This window comes from Acomys minous, assembly GCF_964271855.1.
Source record: "Acomys minous genome assembly, chromosome: 17".
In the NCBI taxonomy this organism is placed as follows: domain Eukaryota; kingdom Metazoa; phylum Chordata; class Mammalia; order Rodentia; family Muridae; genus Acomys; species Acomys minous.
Genome location: NC_140500.1, coordinates 22993784 through 23020067, shown reverse-complemented (window position 1 = coordinate 23020067; position 26284 = coordinate 22993784). Strand labels below are relative to the sequence as shown.

The following is a 26284-nucleotide window of genomic DNA, read 5'->3' as shown; positions in this document are numbered from 1 at the left end:
AAACTCAGGCCAGCACAGAGCAGCTTACAGCGGCCTAAAACTCCAATGTGGGGCTGAAACTGGCCGTGACTGGATTCCATGATCTCCAGGTTCTACCTCCATTGCTGGGGTGCCGAGTGTGAGCCATCACACTTGGCTTTGGGAGTGTCTGTTCCTGTGCTGTGTTTATAAAACCTGCCCTTAAAATTTTTTTATTTATTATTTGTACAGTATTCTGCCAGCATGAGTGCCTGCACACCAGAAGAGGGCACAGATCTCATTTATGGGTGGTTGTGAGCCACCATGTGGTTGCTGGGAATTGATCTCAGGACCTTTGGAAGAACAGACCTCTTAACCTCTGAGCCATCTCTTGCCCCATAAAACCTGTTCTTTTTTCTTTCTTTCTTCTTTCTTTCGTTTTGTTGTTGTTGTTTGTTTTTGTTTTTTTGAGACAGGGTTTCTCTGTGTCGCCTTGGCTATCCTGGACTCATTTTGTAGACCAGGCTGGCCTGGAACTCACAGAGATCCGCCTGCCTCTGCCTCCTGAGTGCTGGGATTAAAGGTGTGCGCCGCCGCCGCCACCGCCGCTGCCACCACCACCGCCGCTGCCACCACCTGTAAAACCTGTTCTTATAAGCTACTCATGGGCTCTCTCCCTGGGAGGTGAGAACTGCTGTCTACTCACTTCAGATAGGGCACTGACCTAAGATGGAGCCTTAGTTCCTACCCCAGACCACAGGTGGAAGAAGAAAACTAACACACACTTTTGACCTCTACACCTTTGCAGTGGAATGTGAATGTGTGCATACACACACACACACACACACACACACACACACACACACCACCTACCCCAACCCCAACCCTGACCCCATTAAACAACAAACAGCCAGAAATCCAGAGTTTAATCTGCCAGTATTGATGGAAGAGGAAGAGGAGGAGGGGCCCAGTATCCAAGGATGGTGACACAGGCCTAATACCAGAACTAAGGCGACAAAGACAGGAGGATCTGGCGTTCAAAGTCATTCTTAGCCACAGGGGAAGTTCCAGGCCAGCCTGACCCTCTCTCAAAAACAAACAAACAAACAAAACCCAAAGCCAGCGAGTGTCACTTGCCTTCAATCCCAGCATTTCAGGCACAAGGGCAGGCAGAGCGCTGTGAATTCCAGGCTAGCCAGGGCTACAGAGGTATATCTTGTCTCAAAAACAAACAAAATAAAAATGTTTCAAACTAGCGGGATGGTGGTGGTGACACACACCTTTAATCCCAGCACTAAGGAGGCAAAGGCAAGAGGATCTCTGTGAGTTCCAAGCCAACCTGGTTTACAGACTGAGTTCTTTTGTTTGTTTGTTTGTTTGTTTTGTTTTTTTGAAACAGGGTCTCTCTGTGTAGCCTTGGCTGTCCTGGAGTTGCTTTGTAGACCAGGCTGGCCTCAAACTCACAGCGATCCACCTGCCTCTGCCTCCTGAGTGCTGGGATTAAAGGTGTGCACCACCACACCCGGCTCTACAGACTGAGTTCTAGAACAGACAGGGCTACACAGAGAAACCCTATCTGAATAAAACCTTCAAAGCCTGGGATCTAAGGAGACATGCATTGCAGATACAAACTTTGGGGTCTTGGTAATACAAAACACAGTTGTGAAGGAATAAAAAATAAAAAGTAAGTTGATGAGCCAGGGGTGGTGGCACACACCTTTAATCCCAGCCTCCTCTACAGACTGGGTTCCAGGACAGCCAAGACCACACAGAGAAACCTTGTCTCAAATAAGCAAAAAAAAAAAAAAAAAAAAAAATTAAGTTGATGTCTACACACACATATATGTTTATATTTGATTTTTCTTGTCCTCTTTTTATTTGTTTTGTTTTTGTTTATTTCTTTGGGGTTTTGTTTGTTTTGTTTGTTTTTTGAGACAGGGTTTCTCTGTGTAGCCTTGGCTGTCCTAGGCTCACTTTGTAAACCAGGCTGGCCTCGAACTCACATTGATCCGCCTGCCTCTGCCTCCCGAGTGCTGGGATTAAAGGCGAGTGCCACCACACCCTGCTTTTCTTGTCTTCCTTTAGCCAAGGTTTTACTAGGTAGCACAGGCTAGCCTCAAGCTCCCAATTCTCCTGCTTTACACTCCTGTCATTTACATTTTATGTTGAAACCAAGTACTTGGGTGTGTGTGTGTGTGTGTGTGTGTGTGTGTGTGTGTGAGAGAGAGAGAGAGAGAGAGAGAGAGAGAGAGAGAGAGAGAGAGAGAGAGAGAGAGAGTGAGTTTTAGTTGCCTGTGTTGAGGCCTGCTCCTTTTGGGTAGCATAACTATAGATATTTTGACTTCAGCCCCACCAACTACATTGTCACAGCTCCTAGCTGATGTAAAAGAATCTCTGTATGGGGATGGAGGGATGGCTCAGAGGTTAAGAGCACTGGCTGCTCTTCCAGAGGTCCTGAGTTCAAGTCCCAGCAACCACATGGTGGCTCACAAACATCTATAATGGTATCTGGTGCCCTTTTCTGGTGGGGAGGCACACATGCCGGCGGAACATTGTGCACATAATAAATACATCTTTAAAAAAACAAAACAAAAAAACAAAAAAAGAATCTCTGTATGCCAGGCATTTGTGACACACACCTGTAATCCCAGCACTTGGGGGCGTCGGATCGCTGTGGGGAGCCGTGCTTCAACTACGTGCTATGATCTCTGAGTTGTTGACCTTTGGATGGTCTAAGGCTGAGACCAGGAACTATTCAGAGGAATGCATTCTTTTCAGCCTGCCTGGGGGAACTGAGTTTGTAACAATAGCTTGGGGTGTTTTTGCTATATAAACCGCAGTGCTTGCTTAGATAAAGTTGAGCCTCAAATCAGGATTTGTCTTGGCTTCATTCTTTGTGTCTCTGTCCCCTCAATCCCCACTCCGTCTTTCAGGGACTCTGTTCAACTTGCCCTGAAGGAAGGGATAAATGACGCCCAAACAGAGGGACTTGGAAAAGAGGGGTTAAGTGATGGACGCTGCTTTGGAGAGTGCTCTCTCACTCAAGAAAAGTGGAAGTGTTTCGTCAAAGTTGCCTGCTTGGCGAGAAGCAGTAAGGTGAGCAGAGAAACATGGGACAGAGTAGTAAGTAGCAAATATGTATTGGGGCAGACATTAGAATATATGCTAAAAACACGAGGAGTCCAGGACAGCCAAGGCTACACCGAAACCTTGTCTCGGGAAAACAAAAACAAAAACAAAAACAAAACACGAGGAGTAAGAACAAAAACTAAACAAGTTTTCAGATTTTTGTGGGTAAAGTATGTCTGTGGTTTCTTGAAGAAGGAAGAGTAAAATTAGCCTTCTAATTTTCCTTGGAATCTGTTGTCAAAGTCTCGAGACTCCATTGTTTGGTCTGCCTGTCAGACTGTTTGTTTTATGGTTGTCATATCAAATTTTCTTTCTTTCTTTCTTTTTTTTTTTGAAACAGGGTTTCTCTGTGTAGCCTTGACTGTCCTGGTCTCACTTTGTAGACCAGGCTGGCCTGGAACTCAACAGCGATCCGCCTGCCTCTACTTCTCAATTGCTTTAACTACAACTGGTATGTAAAATTAAGAGCTACTATCACAAACTGTTTAAAATAATTAAAGCTTAGGGATTTGTTAGGTACTAGTTCAGTTAATCACAGGTGTTTTCTAAAATAATTAGCCAATATATAGCTAGCAACATGCAATTCAGATATACTAAAATTAGACAGATGTGGTCCTCTAGCACATATCTGCAGATTATAGATTTTAATATTCTGCTTTATATTTGTGAGATGTAGCTTAGAGCAGATACCTAAAGGCAGACAAGGATTGAGCACGGGTATGCTGGTCCTCAAGCTTATCAGAGATCTGCTGAACATGGCATTAAATATTTCAACTAATTATGACAAAGAATCCTGCATCCTAGCAGTAACTCCCATGGTCTCTGAGAAGATTTGGCATGGCAGAGGATCTAACTCTGGATTACGGTCTCTAACCACTGGGCAAAACTGCCTCCAATGCTTCACCTGCTGCTTGGCCCAGCCTGTACTGTGGACAAACTGGACACCCGGAGAGTCATTGCCTCAAGTTGCTGAATATGAGGTGAGGTCAATCTCTTCCATACTCTCCTTCCACAGAAATAGCCTCTCATCTTCTGCTCCTCTGTGCCTGACGGCCAGACTGTCTCTGCCCATGGTGCCATGTTACTACAGGGGACAACTGGGACAACTGCCTAGCTACCAGGATATGGCTAGTCACCTCTGTCATTTTGATTGATACATAATATCATCTAGGTTACAATTCATCCTTCTGAGGTCTCTGATTAGAGACCATGGGAGATACCCATTAGCCTTTGACTAGCTTTTCAGCCTTCCCAGGCCCTGATAACAGCGCCCCTAATGTCAGCCTGAGGAAGCGACTCCAGCGCCCGCTTTTCCTGCTTTATATTCTGAGACGCCAAGTCAAGGGCAACTCGCTGGCATGAGGGACAAATGGTTATGAAAAAAAAAAAAAGCAAACTCTTACTTCTGTTTAAACCAGTCATGCTTTGTGTTTTCCATTATATCAAACAAAGATTGGGTGCCATCCAGCTAATAGTCATGAGGGCCACAGTACCTTCTGTAAAACATGGGGGGGGGGTGAGACTACTGGGGACACTTGTTACAAACCCACCTCCAATTGGGCCACTTTTCATTCTCATGATTTTACTTACCTTTGGCCCCTACATACTCAACAGGTTAGTGATAGAGCCAATTTAAAAGAACATAAGCTCTGACCTCACTGTTTCAGGAGTAAAATAGTTACAAGAAAGTGTGGGTGGGTGGGTGGGGGGGAGATGTAAGATCCCAGGTGGCCTGAACTCAGCAGTAACATTATTAGCTAAGCAATAGAAGATTCCAGGCGACTTGGACGTAGCCATCATAAAAATAACATCGTCAGCTGAACAAAGCAAGTTAAAAATTACAGGATGATAACTAGGGCAAACAACACAACAGTAAACAGAGAAGAACAAGTTAAAATTTTTCCACTAGCCTACATCTCAACCCTGCCCCCCCGCCCCCCCCCCCCCCCGGAATTTACGGCTCCCATCTCACCCTACTTAAAATTTACTACCTCAGGCTCCCATTCACCTAAAAGGTCACCTATTGTTAGCCTATCACTTGATAAGCAATCACTGTGTGCTGGGTTCTGCTCCTGTAAAGGGTATTTAAAGGCTCAGCTTTTGCAGGATGAGGTCTTCCATCTCCTCGCAGCTTGGTGGACCCCTGGTGCGTCGGTTTAATAAAGTTCCTTTGCATCGACTCTGGACTCTGTTTCTCAATTGGGCTTCCAGGAATAGACTCTGACAATCTGAGTCCAGCAGTGAGACCCCGCCCCCACCTCAAAACATAACAACAAATTAGTAAGTATACTTTGGTGGCTCCTTGCTTGAAATCCCTGTAAAAAGGGCAAGGTCGAGCTGAGCATGGTGGCGCACGCCTTTAATCCCAGCACTCGGGAGGCAGAGGCAGGTGGATCGCTGTGAGTTTGAGGCCAGCCTGGTCTACAAAGTGGGTCCAGGACAGCCAAGGCTACACAGAGAAACCCTGTCTCGAAAAACCAAAAAAAAAAAAAAAAAGGGCAAAGTCATTCTCAGTTCCAGGTGTCATGGATTACAGGAGACCCAGTCTCAGAAAAACCGAGGTGGTAGAATTCCCTGTACTCTAGGTCCTAGTTAACCTAGATGTGACGTGTCTCAGCCCTGTGCTCACACAGCCGAGGACTTCACTACCCCTTCTCCATCAAGATGGACTGTACTTTCCTAAATTAGGAGCAACAAGTCTTTAAGAAACCCACACCCACTTTCCGCTGCCTTTCTGAATCATTTTCCTTCTCTTAACTTTAATGCTTTAGCCTGTAGTAAAATATCTTTATCAAACCCAAAATCGCCATAATAATAACAATGAAAATGGGGTTGAGCAGTTGGCTTAGTGCTAAAAGCACAAAGGGCAGGAGTTCTCTTCCTGGTAAGGGCCTATAACTCTAGCTCAAGATCTGAAACCCAGCTGGGCTCCTTGGCACACACCTGTAATCCCAGCACTTGGGAGGCAGAGGGAAGAGGATCTCTGTGAGTTCAAGACCAGCCTGGTCTACAAAGTGACTCCAGGACAGCCAGGGCTAACACAGAGACCCTGTTATGGCACCTAAGGTGTGTTTGTTTGCTTGTTTACTTTTGCAGGGTTGGGACCTGAAACTAAGGCCTCATGCCTGCTGGGCAAACTCCATACCACTGTGCCTCAAGAGTCCACTTGAGCCTTCTATTGATTTTTCTCTAACGTTTCCAATGGAATTCTCAGATGCTGAAGTGAAGAGATTCTTCCAGTAATAAGAGAGTAGATCAACAGATCCAAGGTGCTATAGATACAAGGTGCAACAGATCAAGGGGGCTGTGAGTGCCCCCATTAAACTCTGGGGCAGGGGGAAGTATCTATTGGGCACTTAGAACTGGCCTGGACCTCTGTCTCAATAGATGAAATGGTGTCTGAGAATTTGCATTTTTATCAAGACTCAGTTGATCTGACCTAGCCCTTCAAATTTGCATATCAAAGAAGTTACCCAGGTTTTGTCAATGTTGTCTATTGGAAACAACACTAGAAAACCACTATTTTGGGGGCTGGAGAGATGGCTCAGTGGTTAAAAGCACTGTTTGCTCTTACAAAAGAGCTGGATTCAATTCCCAGCACCCACAGAGCAGCACCCAACTGTCTATAACTCCAGTTCCAGGGGATCTGACACCCTCACACCAATGCATATACAATTAAATAAGTTGGTTTTTTTTTTTTTAACGCTACAATTTTACACTGGGCGTGGTGGTGCATGCCTTAAATCCCAGCACTCAGGAGGCAGAGGCAGGTGGATCGCTGTGAGTTCAAGGCCACCCTGGTCCACAAAGTAAGTTCAGGACAGCCAAGGCTACACAAAGAAACCCTGTCTCAAAAACAAAGTGAGTTCCAGGACAGCCACTGCTACACAGAGAAACTATGTCTTGACCAAACAAACACCAAAAACCAAACCAAACCAAAACCAGCCAATAAGCAAACAACACACAAGATCCTTAGGAACTTGGTGTTTCTTTCTACTTTCTGTACAGTGGCCCAGGTTGGTACACTTTGACACAACTCAATCCAAGTGTTTTTGGGGTGGGAGATAGCAATTTATAAAGTAGGGTGGCGCACACCTTTAATCCCAGCACTGGGGAGGCAGAGGCAGGCGGGTTGCTGTGAGTTCAAGGCCAGCCTGGTCTACAAAGTAAGTTCAGGACAGCCAAGGCTACACAGAGAAACCCTGTCTCAAAAACAAAACAAAACAAACCTAAAAAAAAAAAGTCAGTTACAAACTTAAATTTTTTTTTTATTGATTCTTCCATCTCCCCTTCCCCCAGACAAAGTCTCACACAGTAGCCCTGCCTGACCTAGAACTCAAAGACATCCTCCTGTTCTGTCCTGGGTGTTGGGATTACAGATCTCAGCCACCACTCCCAACTAAAGTTAGTTTAGATGCTCAGAAATGTTTATAGCCACAAATGCCAGCACTGGTGTAGACTGCATCAGAACTGAAAGTTCCAAACAGGGCAGTGGTAGTACACATATGCCTCTAACCTTCACTCCCAGAATTTGGGAGGCAGAGGCAGGCTGACCTCTCTGAATTGGTGGCCAGCTTGGTCTACACAGTGAGTTTCTGCACAGCCAGGTCTACCTTGTTTCCAAAACAAAACAAAACAAAAGTTCCAGGTCCCCCTGGGCCACCTAGTAGAGACCATAAAAGGTGCAGTGGTGGTGGTATTCCATGCTTTTCTTGTTGCTGTTCCATGCTTTTAATCCTAGCACTTTGGGGGCAGAGGCAGGAAGATCTCTTGAGCTTGTGGCAAGCCTTCCATACATACCAAATTTCTGAACAGTTAAGACTACATAGTTTCAAGCCGGGCGTGGTGGCGCACGCCTTTAATTCCAGCACTTGGGAGGCAGAGGCAGGCGGATCGCTGTGAGTTCGAGGCCAGCCTGGTCTACAAAGTGAGTCCAGGGCAGCCAAGGCTACACAGAGAAACCCTGTCTCAAAAAACCAAAAAAAAAAAAAAAAAAAAAGACTACATAGTTTTAAACAATTAGATACTATTGTTTCTGGAACAATCGAGCATTAAACATCCTAAAATTATATATATATATGGAATATATATCATATAATATACACCTAAGTGTTTATAACAAACACATGTTTATTTAGTAGCATTCAAAGTGAAATAGTCTTGGAAGATTTAAGATGAGGCAGGCAAAGGAAGCTTTCATTTTCTTTTTCTTTTTTTCAGAGACAGGGGTTCTCTGTGTAACAGAGCCCTGGCTTTCCTGGACTCATTTGGAGACCAGGCTAGCCTGGAACTCACAGAGATCCACCTGTCTCTGCCTCTCGACTCCTGGTATTAAAGGTTTATGCCACCATGCCAGCAGGCAACTTTCTAATTAACTTAATTAGTAATTAATTGGCAGCTGGAGGGGAACTGGTGTCTATTCTAAAACATTTAAACCCAGTTCACCCATCACTGGTCCTCCACAAGGCATAAACACAACATAACAAAATCCCTTATATTTCAGGAAAACAAGAGTGACTAATTTTCCGTCTTTTTGTTTGGTTTGATTTTTTTGTTTGTTTGGGAATTTTTGTGTTTTTTTTTGTTGTTGTTGTTGTTTTGTTTTTGTTTTATGTTTTTGTTTTTCGAGACAGGGTTTCTCTGTGTAGCCTTGACTGTCCTGGACACGCTTTGTAGACCAGACTGGCTTCAAATTCACAGCGATCCACCTGCCTCTGCCTCCCTAATGCTGGGATTAAAGGCATGCACCACCATGGCCAGCAGGGTTAGCAGTTTTGAACAGGTTAGACAAAGCAGAGGAATAGTTGTTTGTTTATTTCTTTGTTTTTCGAGACAGGGTTTCTCTGTGTTAGCTAGCCTTGGCTGTCCTGGACTTGCTTTGTAGACCAGGCTGGTCTTAAACTCACAGCGATCCGCCTGCCTCTGTCTCCTAAATGCTGTGATTAAAGGTGTGCACCACCACACCCAGCTGGGAATAGTTAATTTACAGGCGGAATGACTTGCCTTTAATTCAGGTGTGTCCTTTAATCACTGCTTCATTAGCATCAAACTAGTCTAGAAGATTGGTTTACTGGTAGTTTTTTGTTGTTGTTGTTTTGTTCTGTTTGGGTTTTTTTTTTGTTGTGGTGGGTTTTTCGTTGTGGTAGGTTTTTTGTTTTTGTTTTTGTTTTGTTAGTTTTTCGAGACAGTCTTTCTCTGTGTATCCTTGACTGTGCTGGACTCACTCTCTGTAGAGCCGGCTGGCCTTGACCTCTCAGTGATCCGCCTGCCTCTGCCTCTGAGCGCTAGGTTTAAAAGGCATGCGCCACACCACGCCCTGCCCCTTACGGGTAGTTTAAAAGGAAGCCAGCCCTCATTTGCTGGCTCACTTCGCTTCTCCTAGTTGGGAGTTTAGATCCTAGCCTTTCCCAAGACAAGCGATCTTGTTTGGAGCTAGTCTTTGAGGCTTCTGCCCAGCGCTATGGCGGAGGAGCCATCAGAGATGTTGGACTCATTTGTGGACCCAGAAACTGCTCAGAAGTACGATGAAGACTCCTCAGATGATTCAGGTAGGCTGACCGGGGGCCTTTTCCGGCCACGGTTTGGGGAAGTCTGTAAGCGGCTTCCCTTCTCATCTTACTAGGCTGGCGCTTGCTAGACGGAGGACCACAAGTTTCAGGTCATCCTTTACGGGGCGTTTGGTAGTCAGTGTGACCTACAGTACAGATATAAGGAAATCCAACGCAGAGGTGGTAGGATCCGTGCTTTCCTCGGGGAGAAAATACTGGCTCAAAAAGGAACAAAAAGAACCAGAAAGGGACTAGTAAAACTGCGGAGTCCCAGTTTCGGGAAACTTGAGAATCTTTGGACCACGTTAGGGGACATAATGGGAAAGGTTGAGACAGCCAGGATGTGGATTACGGCATGGTGGGACAGCCTTTTCCCATCAGCCACTGACTTTTATTATGTTTATATATTTGTGTTTGAGGCGGCTGGCCTGCGGCCTCCAACCCTGCCTCTGAAATCCTAGGGAAAAGGCAGAGGGGCCGGCTGCAGTTGGGTTTTTTGTTTTGTTTTTAATCCACTTTGTTGTTTGTGCTTTGTTTTAGCACAGAAACCTGTTTTATTTGAAGTGTTAGGATTGAAGGCGTGTGCCCTGCTGCGAGTTTATTTTCAGCCAGGAATCTTGTTTGCTGGTTTGGCTTTTCAAGACACAAGGTTTCTCAGTAGACCATGCTGGCCTGGAACTCATAGGGCCTCCTGCTCAGACTCCTTGAGTGCTGGAATTAGTTAAAGGCATGAGTCACTTCGCCTATTTTTGTTTGTTTGTTGTTTCTCCGTAGCCTTGGCTGGCCTAGGCTTACTTTAGACCAGGCTGGCCTCAAATTTCGCAGAGACCTGCCTGCCTCTGCCTCCCTGAGTGCTGAGGTGATTGCAGGTGTGCTCCACCATGCCCAGCTACAAACTGGCTAAAAGAAAAGGGGGAAAAAAAGGATCTGCCTGCTGATTACACAGGAATCTTAAACTCCCAACTTGAGCCTGGATTTGTTGTTGCTTTACCATGTCCTCCTGAGCCTGGGTTTTTTGTTTTGTTTTGTTTTTAACCTGCTTTCTGGGAGCAATTTTCCAACTAAATTTGGGATTCAAGTGAATTGTTTGCAGGAGAGGTGGGTCCATGGCCTGAGGGCCTGCAAGTTTGCCACCTCCTGGCTCTCAGCACTGAGACAGGAGGCCGAGAAGCCCTTCCCCCTCCTTGCTAGCTCCCTTCTGGCCTGACAGAGAATCTTAAAGGAAAAGATGTTTGCCCTGAACTGTCCTATTACCTGGCAGTTACTTGTAAGCCCCTTAATTCCAGTTCTGTGTGACAATTCCTTAGCCTTTTATATTTTGTGGTGTTTGTGTCGATTTTTTTTTTTTTTTGAGACAGGGTCTTTCATGTAGACCAGGCTGACCTGACTCAGATCTGCCTGCCTCTGCGTGTACCACCAGGCCTGGCTCCAGCCCTTTTTTCAGTATTGACTGTTGCTCCTCCTGACTTAATACTCACTGTCTAGGCAAGAATAGAGTCAAATTCTGTCTATCCTGTCGGGGCCCCAAATACTGGGTGATTTGGGCCGCCACAACCGGGCTCAGCCTTGCTGTCTTTTCTCTGTGCAGTCCTGGCTATCCTGGATCCACTTGGTAGACCAGGCTGGCCTCGAATTTACAGCGATCCTCCTGCCTCTGCCTCCCAAGTGCTGGGATTAAAGACATGCACCCAGCAGCCTTGCTGTCATTTAATGGCTTTTGTTCAGAACAGCAGTGGTAAGTTTCCTGCAGGAGATAGGCATCCACTGGGTGTGATGATTCAAGTTTGTTTTTTGTTGTTGTTGTTGTTTTTTTCTGAGACAGGGTTTCTCTGTGTAGCCTTGGCTGTCCTGGACTCAGCTTTGTAGACCAGGCTGGCCTTGAACTCACAGCAATCCACCACTTGCCTCCCGAGTGCTGGGATTAAAGGTGTGCACCACCACGCCCGGCTGATTATTCAAATTTGAAAGAGCAAGGTTTTACCAACATGCCCTGTTTTCATAGAAGTCCAATAGGAAGGTTTTGGGCCACATTCTATTAGATTTAGGAGGAAAAAATCAACACCTAGGTGTTTATTTATTTATTATGCATTATTCGGGTTTTTTCCTTTAAATTTATTTTATTTTCGTTGGTGTTTTCCTGTGTGTACCTAATGAGAAAGTGTCAGGACCCTGTGGAACTGAAGTTACAGACAGTTGTGAGCTGTCACGTGGGCTCTGGGACAACACCTAGTTTTTTTTTTTGGAGATGTTTCAGCTAAGCCACATTCCTGGCAGCACAATTGGTTTATCTGGAAGAGAATCTATCTTGCCTGTGTTTTCTTGCATATGGATGCCGCCCCTCTGGAATTAGAGTTACAGGCAGTTAGGCCTCTGGAACAGTGTGCACAGCCTAGTTAGTACACACTAAAGAAGTTCCACAGAAGCGTTGTGTTAGCAGATCTCTCTGCCTGGGGTCTACCATGACCATGTCCTGTGCTCAGGATTTACCTCTTGAGAAGAGGGGAGTCTCTGTCTCTCACCCCCTGCCTAGTTTCTCTGGGTTACTGCATCTTACACCAGGGGCTCTTCGCCTCTAGTTTCAGAAATCCTACAGCCGGAAACCTTAGTGAAGGTCATGAAGAAGCTGAACCTCAACGCCAGCACCAGGCCCTCAGAACGCCGTAGTCGTCGGCGACGGCGCTCCCGCCGCCCCCAGATTGAGACCATACTCTCTGAGAACAGAAGTCAGAAAATCTTAAGGGAGGTTCAAAGTGCCTTTCCCAAGAGAAGGGTCCGCACGTTACTGTCCGTGCAGAAAGATCCTATAGCAAGGATGAGAAGATTTTTCCGGGTGAGTTATGTCTGGGGACAAGGCTGTTAGATCCAATAACCGGGAATGACACCTAAGCTGCCGCCATGCACCTTTCTAGACAAGGCCGTGACTGCTTGTAATTCCCAGTGTTTACTAGGTACCGGGAAGCAAGGCTATCCTCTGCTCCACAAGTCTGGGGCCAGCCTGAGCTATATGCAAATAAAGTGACCCTTTGTGTGTGTGTTATTTATTTTGTTTGACTAGACAGTGTTTCACTGGAGCCTTGGTTGCCTTGGACTCCCCACTTTGCAGACTAGCTATCCCCCTGCCTCTGCCTCCCTGAGTGCTGGGTCTGCAGGCGTGTGTCAGAGGCCAGTTACTCCTTTTTGTTTTATAGAGTCTTCCCGTTAGCCCAAATTGGCATCTAATTCAACCCATAGCCCTGCCCCCACCCCCACCCCCCCATTCCTCTCCAGTGCTGGGACTACAGGCTTTTGGGTGACCACACAGGGAGGGCTAATTTAGACTTGGAGCCCAGAACAGTCCTCCGGCCTCTGCTTGCACGGTGCTGGCCAGTAACGCCTTCTCACATAGTAGGTGTTTTAACTTTGTCTTGATAGTTTTGAATAATTGTTGTTTTTGTTTTCCTCTTGAAGATTGAGAAGAAACTGAAAAGTAATGAAGGCAATGAGGTAAATACTTTTTATTGCTCCTATGGGTGGGCTGAATGGCTGTTCGCCCAAGGGGGGGGTGGGGGTGGGGGTGGGGGTGATGATCTTATCTCAGCCCATCCCTCCCGCCCTCCCCCACTCCCAGGAATTCTGGTTACGGAACCAAGTACTTCCACAGTAGATGGGGATTTATGTTTCTTTGACGGTATCCTGCCCTTTCTTTCAGAACGAAGAGCGAAGGGAGCCATTCAGATGTCTCTGCACTTTCTGCCTGTATCGAGGGTGGGATCCTTCTGAGAATGCTAAAATAGGGGAAAATTCAGAGTCAAATTAAACTGTGCACCGGCCTGATTGCCGTTAGTACCACGAAGCAGGTGTGAAGGATCTTCAACTTTAACCGCCCTAGGCGATCTTTTCCAAAGGTGTTAACCTGTAAGTTATATAGAATGTGTGGCCTTTGAATATTCACAAATGACTTAAGTTTAATTTTGTCCAAAGAAACAAGAATCAGTCAACGGTATTTTTGGGAGTTTGAGAAGCCTCAAGTCTGGGGTTAGAGAATGTAAATAGAATTTGCTGTGGTTTGGTTTAGAAGGTAATTGTAATAGATCTTCAGATTTTCTAGTTTGTAGAAATTTGTAATAAGGTGATATTATCTTAATCTTTAATAAATAAATCCACAGAACAGATTAAACATTGGCGTTTGAGGTTTTTTGTCTTGTTTTGTTTTGCTTTGGTTTTTTTTGTTTTTCTGTTTTTGAGACAGGGTTTCTCTGTGTAGCTTTGGCTGGCCTGAAACTCACAGCAATTTCCCTGTCTCTGCTTCCCCAGTGCTAGGATTAAAGGTGTATGCCACCACGCCCAGTTCACATGACTTATTAATATTTTTTTTTTACTTAAAAAAGATTTATTATATATACAGTGTGCATCAGATCTCACTATAGATGGCGGTGAGCCACCATGTGGTTGCTGGGAATTGAACTCAGGACCTCTGGAAGAGCAGTCAGTGCTCTTAACCACTGAGCCATCTCTCCAGCCCCCCCCCCCCTTTTTTTAATTTTTTAATTAAAAGGTATTTTGGCTTCTAAAGCTTGCAAGACTAGGTGACTTGTCTAGGAATTATCTCAAGAGTGATAATTGTGGTGGCGGCAGCTGCGCACGCCTTTAATCCCAGCACTCAGGAAGCAGAGGCAGGTGGATCACTGAGTTCGAGACCGGCCTGGTCTACAAAGTTAGTCCAGGACAGCCAAGGCTACACAGAGAAAACCTGTCTCCGAAAACAAAAAAGAAAAAATTTTTTTTGATTTCTGGACTCAAGATGGCTTAGCAGACCTGGCTACAGGTTGTCCTCTGATCTCCATATGTGTGCAACACACACACACACACACACTAAAATGTTTACAAAGAAAAGCTTTATTAGGAAAATTGAAACATAGCAAGGGCAGCATGACCTGACCTGTCCTGGAAGAAAAAAAAAACCTTCAGTTTTGAGGTTCTCTTTCAGTTTTGTGTGTCCGTATATGTAACCTAGCATATGTTACACAGTCAAGGAAGGCAGGGAAAACTAGAAAAAGTGGCCCCTGGAACTGTGTGTATGTCATCTGCACACTGGTGTGCCTGTCAGAAGACAGCTGTGTAGCCTTGGCTGTCCTGGGCAGCATCTGCCTGCCTCTGCTTCCCCAGTGCTGGGATTAAAGGTGTGAGCCACCACACCCTGCCCCACCTGTGAGGCTTGTTTGTTTGTTTTCTCCTGGACTTCACTTTCAAGGAATTTTCCTACAGTGAAATGTGGTCAGTGGGCCATTGGTATTTTGCTGTAGTTTCCCCAAATACTGCCTTTTGGGCACCTTTTGTTTTCTGGCAATGTCTTCAGGAAGGATTTGATCAGAGTAGCCTGTGTACTAGGTGCCAAATACCTCCCTTTAGCTTAGAAATATATTTCAGTACAACCTTGACCATTGCTGAAGTCTAGTGCCTTACCAAATTGGCGTTAAAATTTTTATTCAAATGCCGGGTGTGGTGGCCCACACCTTTAATGCGGATCTCTGAGTTCCGACGCCAGCCTGGTCTAAAAAGCAAGTCCTGGGTAGCCAAGGCTATACAGAGAAACCCTGTCTTGGGAAAAAAAAAAAATCACTTACTACATCCTGGTTGTAGCCCCATCCCTCACCTATCAGCCCCTCCCTCCCCCAGCACCCCCTCCCCTACTCCTTAGAAGAGGGGAGCTCCCCCTTTGCAGCCACTGCTCCCCTGACCCCATCCCCAGCTTGTCCTCTTCCTTTGTGGCCTGGGAAGGCAGTCATGCCAGGGAGAAGTGACTGAAAAGCTGGCGAGAGTCCCTGTCAGAGACAGGCCCCACTCCCCTTACTAGGAACCCACATTAATCCTGAGCTAGCCCTCAACTGCATCTTTGTAAGGGCCCTAGGGGATTGTACTTATGTTTGCTTAGTGGGTTTAGAACACCTGTATGCACTATGCAAGCTCTCTACCACTGACCAGGATTCCAGAATGTTCTCCGTGATTTAGGTTCTCATGTAGCCCAGGCTGGCCTACTCACTATCTAGCTGAGGATGGTCTTGAACTCATGATCCTCTGGCCTCCAGATCCAATGCGGCCACTTATGACATGCCATCCCACCTCGTTTGAAGTTTTGGGTTTTGGTTTCTCAAGATAGGGTTTCTCTGTGTAGCCTTGGCTTTCCTAGACTCACTTTGTAGACCAGGCTGGCCTCGAACTCACATCAATCCACCTGCCTCTGCCTTCTGACTGCTGGATTAAAGGCGTGAGCCACCATGCCCGACTCCCCGAAGTTTTGGTTTTTTTTCAGTCTAGGATCCAAACAAGTTTCTTCCATTGAAACCAGGCCAGTTGTTTGTCAAGTTCCCCATACTCTGAATTAGTCTAATGCCATCTGTTATGTAACCCTGACTCTATTTAGAAGTTCTAATTAAGGTCTGGAGAGATGGCTCAGAGGTTAAGAGCACTGGCTGCTTTTCCAGAGGTTCTGAGTTCAACTTCCAGCAACCACATGGTGGCTCACAACCATCTATAATGTGATCTGATGCCCTCTTCTGGCCTGCAGGTATACATGCAGGCAGAGTACTGTATACAAAATCCCAGCACTCAGAGGCAGAGGCAGGTATATCTCTGCCTGGTCTACAGAGTGAGTCCAGCACAGCCAGGGCTAAATAATTAAAATACAGGTGTCCCCAACCACAAGACAGGGTTTCTCTGTGTAGCCCTGGCTGTCTTGCACACACTCTGTAGATCAGGATAGCCTCTACCCCCAGAGCTTTGGGATTAAGGGCGAGCACCACCAAAGCCGAGCCTCTCACAGGAGTCTTAGTTTAATAAAATAATTTAGGAATGGTTACAAGCAAAAACTTACGTTTATTAGAATTTTTTTAAAAAAGGAATAGACAAAGTCCTGCAGAAGCAATGCTACTTGAGGTAAGATGGGCCAGGTCAGCCACCAGCAGCACAGTGAGGAGGGAAGCTGAGGGCCAGAGGCAGGCAGATCAGCCAAGGCTACAAGAAACCCTGTCTTATACTTGGGCTCTGCCAACATCGGAACAAAAAAAAGGAAGAAAAATTATGTCTTCACCCAGGTCAGGTTCAGAAAAGTAGGCAAGCGCGACTTTAATCCTAGCACTCGGGAGGCAGAGGAAGGTCGATCTCTGAGTTTGAGGCTGGCCTGGTCTACAAAGCAAGTATAGGATAGACAAGGGTACACAGGAAACCCTGTCTCAAAAAACAAAAACAAAACAAAACAAAACAGGCAAACTCAGCCAGCCAAACTTCAGAGGTTGGTGGGGAATGCTGTGGGCAGGGTGGGGTGAGGGTGAGGGAACAGGAATTCTGGAAATGAAAAAACATCTTAAGCCTTCTAGCTGGGCGGTGGTTGCACACACCTTTAATCCCGGCACTTGAGAGGCAGAGGCAGGTGGATCACTGTGAGTCCGAGACTGGCTTGGTCTATAAAGTTGGTCCAGGACAGCCAAGGCTACACAGAGAATGCTTGTCTCGAGAAAAAAAAAAGAAAAAGAAAAAAAGAAAAGAAAAACAGAAGCATCCTCCTAGCAGGAGTGGGGCACACGTTTTTTTAATTCCAGCAGTGGACAGGCAGATCTCTGAGTTCAAGCCCAGCCAGATCTACCAAGCAAGTTCCAGGACAGCCAAGACTACAAGAGAAGCCCTGTTTTGAAAAACCAAAAAATGAAAATAAAGAAGGAAGGAAAAAAACTGGAGTGGAGCTGGGAGGGGAGAAGGAATTTTAAGAGAATTTTTAAAACTCTGTCAGCCAGTGGTGGCTCATGCCTTTAATCCCAGCACTCAGAGGCAGAGCAGGTAGATCTCTGAGTTCAAGGCCAGCCTGGTCTACAGAGTGAGTCCAGCATAGCCAGGGCTACACAGAGAAACCCTGTCTCAGAAAAAGGTCTCTGCATTGGCCTCTCTGGATTGGCAAGAGAAGACAAAGGCCGGTCACCACCTAGAGGTAAAGTCCATTTATTACAGCGGCGCTGCCTGGCGCCTGTGGTGTGATACCATCCTGTTATTTTGGGCTACAGAGGGGCAATGTGTGCTTCCTATGCCATCAAGTGGCACCACATAGTGTGCCTGGCTGCAGACACTGCCATCAGGGTCCTTGTTGGCCCTTTTCAAATGGTTTTGACGACTGTCCTTCCTTACTATTTCACCCTTAAAGTCTAAGGCTTCAGGGATTCTCTGAAGACATTTGCGGGCATGCTCAGAGGACAGGGACAAAAGCATGCAGGTGGGGAGGGTGGGGGGTTGGGGGAGTCTGAGCCAAAAGGGCTTGCTTAGCTGTTCATTGTCCTTGGACCCACTCCTTTTCGCCTGCAGCCATTTTATAGACTTGGCTGGCCTTGAGCTCATAGAGGTCCTCCTGTCTCTGCCTCCGGAGTGCTGGGATTAGAGGCATGTGTCACCAGGCTGGATGATTCTTTTTTTTTTTTTTTTCCCGAGACAGGGTTTCTCTGTGTAGCCTTGGCCATCCTGGACTCACTTTGTAGACCAGGCTGGCCTCGAACTCACAGCGATCCGCCTGCCTCTGCCTCCCGAGTGCTGGGATTAAAGGCGTGCGCCACCACGCCCGGCTGGATGGTTCTTTTAGACGGTCTCTCTGTGTAGCCTGGTTATCTTACTGCATTAACCTCCCCAGTGCTGGGATTTTAACTGTGTGACCTCATACCTTTCTTAATTTCTAGACTGTTGGTCACATTGACTTCTTTTTTTTTTTTCTTTAAAAAAAGATTTATTTATTACATATACAGTACTCTGCCTGCATGTACACTTGCACACCAGAAGAGGGCACCAGATCTCACGATAGATGGTTAAGAGCCACCATGTGGTTAACCGCTGAGCCATCTCTCCAGCCCCCACATTGACTTCTTATGTTCATTTTTATTTTGTATACAGTGCTCTGCCTGTATGTACATCTGCAGGCCAGAAGAGGGCATCATATCATGTTATATGATGGTTGTGAGCCACTGTGTGGTTGCTGGGAATTGAACTCATGACCGCCAGAAGAGCAGTCAGTGCTCTTCACCTCTGAGCCATCTCTCTAGCCTGACTTCTTATGGTCTTATTTCTTATTTTTGTTCTTATACAGCCATGTTCCTGTGGCTGGGATTTTGTTTGTTTTACTATTGTTGTTTTGCCTTGTTTTTAGTGTCCAGGCTGGCATTGAGCTGAAAGTGATTCTCCTGCCCCATCCTCCCCCTTCAGGGATTGCAGGCAGGAGCCACCAGACCTGGCTTACTATCAGTGTGTGTGTGTGTGTGTGTGTGTGTGTGTGTGTGTGTGTGTGTGTGTGTGTGTGAAGTTATGTCAACCTAGGATTATTTTTAGAAGCTATCCATCTTAGTTTTTTAGGCAGGATCTTTCCCTGGGACTTGGGGCTACCCTAGCTGGCCAAGGAACCCCAGGAGTCCACTTGTCTCCACCTCCCCAGCCCTGGGATTACAATCCACCAGCACAGCTGGCTTTTCCTGTGGCCACTAGGATCAAGCCCAGGTCCTCCTGTTTGCATCTAAGCCTTCCCACCGGCTCTTCATTTTCAGTCTTTATTCTTTCCTGTGACACCAGGAGTTGCATGTGCATCTTCCACAGCTCTAGCCTTAAAAAAATAAAAGTTTAATTTTTTTTGAGATTTTTTTTTTTTTAATTTATCTGCATGGATGTTTTGCCTGAATATATTTCTGGTTTTCATGGAAACCAGAAGAAAATGTTGGATGGCCTGATACTGGAGTTAACAGATGGTTGTGAGCCACTATGTGGGTTCAGAGAATCAAGCCCGAGTCTGCCTTTAACACTTATGGAGGGGGAGGGGGGGCCACTGACAGCCTTAATGCCAAGTCTCAGGTATGTCCTGGTTACAGGGAAAGGTTTCAAAGGTGAAGACCACAAGAAGATCCTCAATGTCTGAGCAAGAAAGCAAAAAGCAGGGTTGGAGAGATGGCTCGGTGGTTAAGAGCACTGTCTGCTCTTCCAGAGGTCCTGAGTTCAATTCCCAGCAATGACATGGTAGCTCACAACCATCTGTAATGAGATCTAGTGCCGTTTTCTGGTGTGCAGGCATGCATGCAAGCAGAACACTATATATGAAATAAATCTTTTAAAAAAGGGGGGGGGAAGAAAGCAAAAACCTGGTCTGTTCTGCTAAGTCACGGTGTCCCAAAATAAGCCTTGGGTGTCTGTATAAAGCTAACAGAAGCTGTAGAGACCAAACCAATGCCGTTTTGTGTTCAAGGTCTGAGCACCTGGCACCCTGTCCCCCTCCCCGATGCCCCAGAGTTTCCAGGGCAAGCCACAAACATATAGTTAGTAACTGTTCCTACTAGTAACCTTGCACCCAGGGCTAACCAATCAGAGCTACAGGTCACACTGACCAGAACAAACTAAAAAATTTCCCCTGAGGTCTAGCCCTGGTCCCCTCACTTATGCCTGGTCCCCCAGCCAGTCAGCTTAAAGGGCAACTTTCCTGTATCCCTCTGACCTAACATGTAATAGCAAGGCTTAGAAACAGCTTGGAAACACTGCCCGCCCCCTTTAAAAACCCCTGTTTCCCCAGCACTAGGGGCTGCCATCTTCCCTCCTCATGAAGGGCCAGAAGGTCCAGGCTCTGATCTTGAAATAACGAGATTCTGTGATTTGCATCCAGCTGATTCCTGGTGGTCTTTGGGAGGGAGGTCTCACAACTTGGGCATTACATTGTGATGCTGGATTTAAGCAGTCTCCAAACAATAAGAAATCTAGTTCCTGGGCTGGAGAGATGGCTCAGCGGTTAAGAGCGCTGTCTGTCCTTTCAAAGGTCCTGAGTTCAACTCCCAGCAACCACATGGTGACTCACAACCATCTATAGTGAGATCTGGTGCTCTCTTCTGGTGTGCAGGCATATATTTAGGCAAAACACCATATACATATAATATAAATGTAATAAATCTTTTTATAAAAAAAGTAAAGAAAAAAAGGAAATCTAGTTCTCAACAATTTTATAAAACCATTTCTGTAAACCTTGTCTGTCTCTCTCCCTTCCTTCCTTCTTTCTTCTCTTTCCTTTCTTTTTCCCTTCCTTTCTCCCTCCCTCCATCCCCCACCCTTTTTTTTCTATTCTGAAACTCACGCTATAGACCAGGTTGGCCTTGAACTCACAGAGATCCACCTGCCTCTGCCTCCCAAGTGCTGGGATTAAAGGCATGCACCACCACTGCCCAGCCCTTCCTACCTCTGCCTCCCAAGTGCTGGTATTAAACATGTACACCACAATGTCTGTGGAGGTAGCTGAGATTTCTATTCTCTTTTTCTACAAGGCCTCACTAGATTTCAGGATGAAAGTTTCTTCTAAACTCAGGTAAAAGCTCTCTTCGTCCTGTCCAGTATGCAGGGCTACTTGGACTGAACATGGCTTAGAATACAGAGCTTTCCTTCTTAGGGCCCTAATTCAAGATGCTCAGCTGTTACACATCTAACAAGGCCAACTGTGCAGGCCCACCAAGTCCCTCAAGGAGCTGGGAGTGCTCTGGTATGTCCCTTGGCCATAAGTTGAGGAGATTAAATAAGCACCTTTCTCTTACCTGCCATTTGGATCGATGAGCTGTGAAGCAAACAGGACCCAGTACCTCAGTATGGCTTACATACCAAATATATACATTTTTACAAGTGATTTTTCTTATTTTTCCCTATGAGTCACATTATGCGTTGCTGGCACGTGTGAGAGGCCAGCACACATGGATGTCCTCTTGGGGTCCTAGTTTTCTCAGCTTGACTGGAAACCAGCAAGCACCGAGTTCTTCATATCTCTCCCTCCCTCCACGCTGGAGTTACAGGATTGTCCTTGGGATGCCTGTCTTGTTCAAGGGGTGCCCGGGCCCTAAACTCCAGTTGTGTGGTAAATGCTCTTAACAGCTTACCCATTTCTCCACCTCATATTTTTTCTTTCTGAGACAGGGTTTCTCTGTGTAGCCTTAGCCATGCTGGACTCACTTAGTATACTAGGCTGGCCTCGAACTCACAGTGATCCACCTGCCTCTGCCTGTGTTGGGATTAAAGGCTTGCGCCACCGCACCCGGCTCAGCTCTTACATTTTATATGCTAACTTGTTTGCATATTTTTTTTGGGGGGGGGGAGTTATGTCTGGTCTTACTGTGTAGTCCAGGCAAGCCTAAAACTTATAATCCTTGTGTTTCCCAGTGTATGTACCACCATGCTTGGCCTAATTTTTTTTCTTTTAATTTGATTTGTCATTGTTTGCTTTTTTATTTTCGAGACTTGGATTAAAGGTGTGTACCACTACTGCCCAGCATATTTTTGTGTTTTTAAAGAAACCAAAATTCCAGAATTTACATTACAGGTACGACCTCCACAGACTCATGTGTTTGAATACTTGGCCATAGGAAGTAGTATTAGGAGGTGTGGCCTTGTTGGAGTGTGTCACTATGTAGGCAGCCTTTGAGGTCTCATATATGCTCAAACTAGACACAGTGTAGCACACAGCTGGCTTCTGCTGCCTGTTGATCAAGATTTAGAACTCAGCAGGGTGTGATGGCACACGCCTTTAATCCCAGCACTTGGGCTAAATCTCTGTGGACTGTAGTGCAGCCCCAAATTAAACGTTTACCTGTATAAGAGTTGCTGTGGTCATGCTGTCTCTTCACAGCAATGAAACTAAGACAGATGTATTTTAGGAAAATGTGACAAGTCTTATTTTATGGCTGGTGAGGCTGAAGCTTAGCGAAGGCAAAATCTGGCTAATAAGACAGAGCTCATTGAGATTATCCAGATTTTGTTTTGTGTTTGGAGGTTTGTCTGTCTGTCCATCTGTCTGTCTGTCTGTCTATCAAGACAACATCTCACTGTGTAGCTCTGGCTGTCCTGGAACTCTGCCTCTGCCTCTGCCTCCCAAAGTGCAGTGTTGGAATTAAAGCTGTGTGCCACCGTGCTGGCTAGGATTACCCTGAATCAAGCCAGGTAACCTTACATATGTCTTCTGCCATTCTAGATTCTTGGGAAACCAGGACAACTGACTTCATCTTTTGGGGGAATTAGAATTTACACACACACACACACACACACACACACACACACACACACACACGTGCTTGAGATAAGCCGTTCAGATTCCTCCCAGCTGCATGTTTGTAACAATCACTTCCTTATAGAGAAATGACTGTTTGCTATTAATAGAACTATTACTTCTTCCAAATTGGGTGTCATCTACCCAGCTGGCATCTGAGAGGCCGATGCCAACACTCCAAAGCCAGGGAATATTCATTGAAGAAGCCTTCAGTGGGTGTTAGCACATAGCACTTTCTGCCTGCAGGGTGTCCAGGCTAAGGTGCCACAACGGTGCTATTTCTTTAATTTTGTTTTCTGAGATAACAGAGATTCCTGTGGTCCAACCAAGTCTTAAACTCTCATGTAGCTGAGGCTGATCTGGAACGCCTGATCTTTTTGTTTGTTTGTTTGTTTGTTTGTTTTCAAGATAGGATTTCTCTGGGTCACCCTAGATAACCTGTACTCATTTTGTAGACCAGGCTGGCCTGCCAGCCTCTGCCTCCCAAGTGCTGGGATTAAGGGCGTGTGCCACCATGCCCAGCTAACTCTTGATCTTCCTGTCTTCACCTTCCAAGTGCTGGCATTGGAGGAGTGAATCATTTCAAGCAGTTGTGCTCTTTATAAGTAACATGCCTTTAATTCTACCACTAGAGAGCCAAAAATCAGGTGGATTTCTGAGTTTGAGGCCAGCCTGGTCTACAGAGTTGAGTTCCAGGACAGCCAGGGCTACACAGAGAAACCCTGTCTCAAAAAAAAAAAATCCAAAATAAATAGCGCTGTGAAGAGCATGAGGGTCCATGCCTGGGATCCCAGGATGCAGGAGGATGATGGTTGGAAGTTTGAGGCCAGCCAAGGATGCTCAGTGAAACTCTGCTTCAGAGATTCACATTAGTGGTCCAGAGAGACGGCTCAGCAGGTGAAGCCACTTACCACCACTAAGCCTGAAGGAGTTTCTTCTCCAGGGCTCACATAGTGCGAGTACAGAACGGACACCTGCAAGTCATCCTCTGATGGCTACACACAACACTTAGCATGACCCCTCCTGAATTTTAAAGAACAACAATATAAACAACTAAGTATAAATAACACAGGGCTCAGTAAGTAGGAACACATGCTACTCTTCCAGAGGACCTATGTAGGCATGAGGTTATTGAGAAGTTTAAATTCTGATTTTCTGTCTAAATGGTGTGTCTAAACTCTACTCCCCAATTGTCCCCTTGATATGTCAATAAAGCAGCTTACAGCCAATCAATGAACAGGGGAGGGAATAGGGCTGGACTTCCTATTCCAGGAGGAATTAGAAGAAGCAGGGGATTCAGCCATGGGCAGAGGTCCAAGAAAGATCAGAAGGAAGGAGCTGGAGCCGAGGAAAGCTACAAGGTGCAAGTATAGCTGGGGTATTTGCTGGGACTAAGACAAAATAGCACAGAGGGTTGAGAACAGACTTAACCTGCTCAGATTGTGTTATAGAAGAGTCTCAATTGTTTGTGTGATAGCTGAGTTAAGAAGTAAGCTAAGGGCTGGAGAGACGGCTCAGAAGTTAGGAGCACTGTCAGCGCTTCCAGAGGTCCTGAGTTCAATTCCCAGCAACCGCATAGTGACTCACAACCATTTGTAATGTGATCTGATGCCCTCTTTTGCAGGTGTACATGCAGGCAGAGCGCTGTTTACATAATAATAAAATCTTAAAAAAAAAACAACAAGAAATAAGCTAAGAGTAGAAACACTGCTTTATAAAAATAACTTCAACAGGGGCGGGCATGGTGGCGCACGCCTTTAATCCCAGCACTTGGGAGGCAGAGTCAGGATGATCTCTGTGAGTTCTAGGCCAGCCTGGTCTACAAAGGGAGTCCAGGACAGCCAAGGCTACACAGAGAAATCCTGTCTTGGAAAACCAAAATAGAAAAAGAAAAAGAAAAAGAAAGAAAAAAGAAAGAGAGAGAGAGAGAAAGAGAGAAAGAAAAGAAATGATTACTTGGATTTGGAGAAATGGGTCAGCAGTTAAAAGCGCTGGCTGCTCTTTCAGAGGACCTGGGTTCAGTTCTTAGCACCCACCCAATTCCCAGCTCAGGAGTCTGTGACTCCAGTCCCAGGGGATCTGGCACCCTCTTCTGGCCTCTGCAGGCACTGCACACACATATTCACATGGAGGCAAAGCACCCATACACATAAATTTAAACAGAAACAATTACTTGTATAAGAAGAAACCAGGCTTGTCATGTAGCAGTTGTAGTTTTCCCAGACAAGAACATCAGGGTAGGGGCTGGAAAGATGGCTCAGCTGTTAAAAGCACTGTCTGCTCCTCTAGAGGTCCTGAGTTCAATTCCCAGCAACCACATAGTGGCTCACAACCATCTATAATGAGATCTGGTGCCCTCTTCTGGCCTGCAGGCACTATATACATTAAAAAAATTTTTTTTAAATTAAAAACAAAAAACAAAAAACCATCAGGGTATAGTAAAAAAAACAGTCTAGTTTTATTTGCGTCCCACATTGGATCAGTGGTCATCTGGACTGCTGCTGGAATTTAGTCTGTGTGTCCCTCAGAATTACACTCGTGAGAGCATATAGACTAATGGTATACAGGAAGAATATAATGCAGAACGTGATGATTATCACAGAGAGGACCGTCATCAGTACGATGCCCATTAACTTCTCCTGTTTCGCCATTAGCACGCACAAGTACGGCCCTTGACACTCCGCTGTGTGGCACCAAATGTCTTCCTTAACCATGGGTTGTTGATAGAACCACATGATGATGATAAGGCCTCCTTTTATGGACAGCTGAACCAGGTAGTAGACAAGGAATGCGGACAACAGGAGCTTCTCCGTGGCCAAGCTTACGATGGTCTCCTTCCTTTTCGCGTCACTTTTGTGATAGGCCGGTGTGTTGGATGGCCCCTCCTCCGAGGGTTGCTGTGGATACGATATGTTTTTGCTTAAATTGTGAAAGACGGAGAACTCCATCATAAAAAAGATGGAGTAGACGGTCAAGCCAGTAACGTTCCAGATGCCTATCACAGGAATAGAGAAATGATCGTTGTAGCACTCAGCTAAACAGGCTTCGGAGATGTTCCCGTGGCACTGAAAGTCGTTCTTCCTACTAAACCAGGGCGTTTCCGCTAGATATATAAAGGAAAGATAAAGCAGCGACATAACAAGCCACGTTGTTTGCCCCTTATAGAAATCTGTGGACTCTTTGCTCATCTGCAGGATCATAGCCACCACGCCCCCTTGTCTCGTCCCTTGTCCAGCCATCTTGGGACCTAAGAAGAAAAAAGAATAGTAACTAGAGGGAGAGAAATGACTGAGTTTACCGATGATAGCGCCCCTGCCGTTCCCCATCATATGCTCTGTCTGTGGCGCTCTGTTGTCTCAGGTAAGAGGAGAACGCCAAAAAAAGCGAGTGCTGAAGAGGAAGGTGCCCAGTTCATGGTATTCGCTTAGAGTTCTTTCTTTCTTTTTTCTTTTTTCTCCCCCCCCCCTTAGAGTTCTTTCATTCACTGACTCCTCTTGCTCATAAACTTTCTCTTCTCCACTGAGTCATTTCCCAAGCCCCTCCCCTATCTGCATAGCTCTTCACACTCTTTCTGTTTACTCCGTTTTATAGC

The 26284-nt window shown here is 45.9% G+C and overlaps 2 protein-coding genes across 3 annotated transcripts; one reads left to right on the top strand and one right to left on the bottom strand.

Annotated features, from left to right (window-relative positions):
• Positions 1 to 9265: 9265 nt before the first annotated feature.
• On the top strand, positions 9266 to 13791 carry DPPA3 (developmental pluripotency associated 3). Its single transcript, XM_084766390.1, has 4 exons — positions 9266 to 9635; positions 12212 to 12465; positions 13083 to 13118; positions 13324 to 13791. Exons 1-4 carry the CDS (start codon positions 9548 to 9550, stop codon positions 13429 to 13431), a joined length of 486 nt encoding a protein of 161 aa, XP_084622516.1. The 5' UTR covers positions 9266 to 9547; the 3' UTR covers positions 13432 to 13791.
• Positions 13792 to 24891: 11100 nt separating this feature from the next.
• On the bottom strand, positions 24892 to 26282 carry LOC311588402 (uncharacterized protein). Of its 2 annotated transcripts, none has more exons than XM_084765982.1 (2): positions 25991 to 26282; positions 24892 to 25795 (listed from the first exon to the last, which is right to left on the bottom strand). In XM_084765982.1, the coding sequence occupies exons 1-2, from the start codon at positions 26019 to 26021 to the stop codon at positions 25179 to 25181; spliced, it is 648 nt and encodes a 215-aa protein (XP_084622108.1). In that variant the 5' UTR covers positions 26022 to 26282; the 3' UTR covers positions 24892 to 25178. The 2 variants fall into 2 exon arrangements, with proteins under 2 accessions (XP_084622108.1, XP_084622109.1); XM_084765983.1 differs by having other exon boundaries at positions 24892 to 25687.
• Positions 26283 to 26284: the final 2 nt, after the last annotated feature.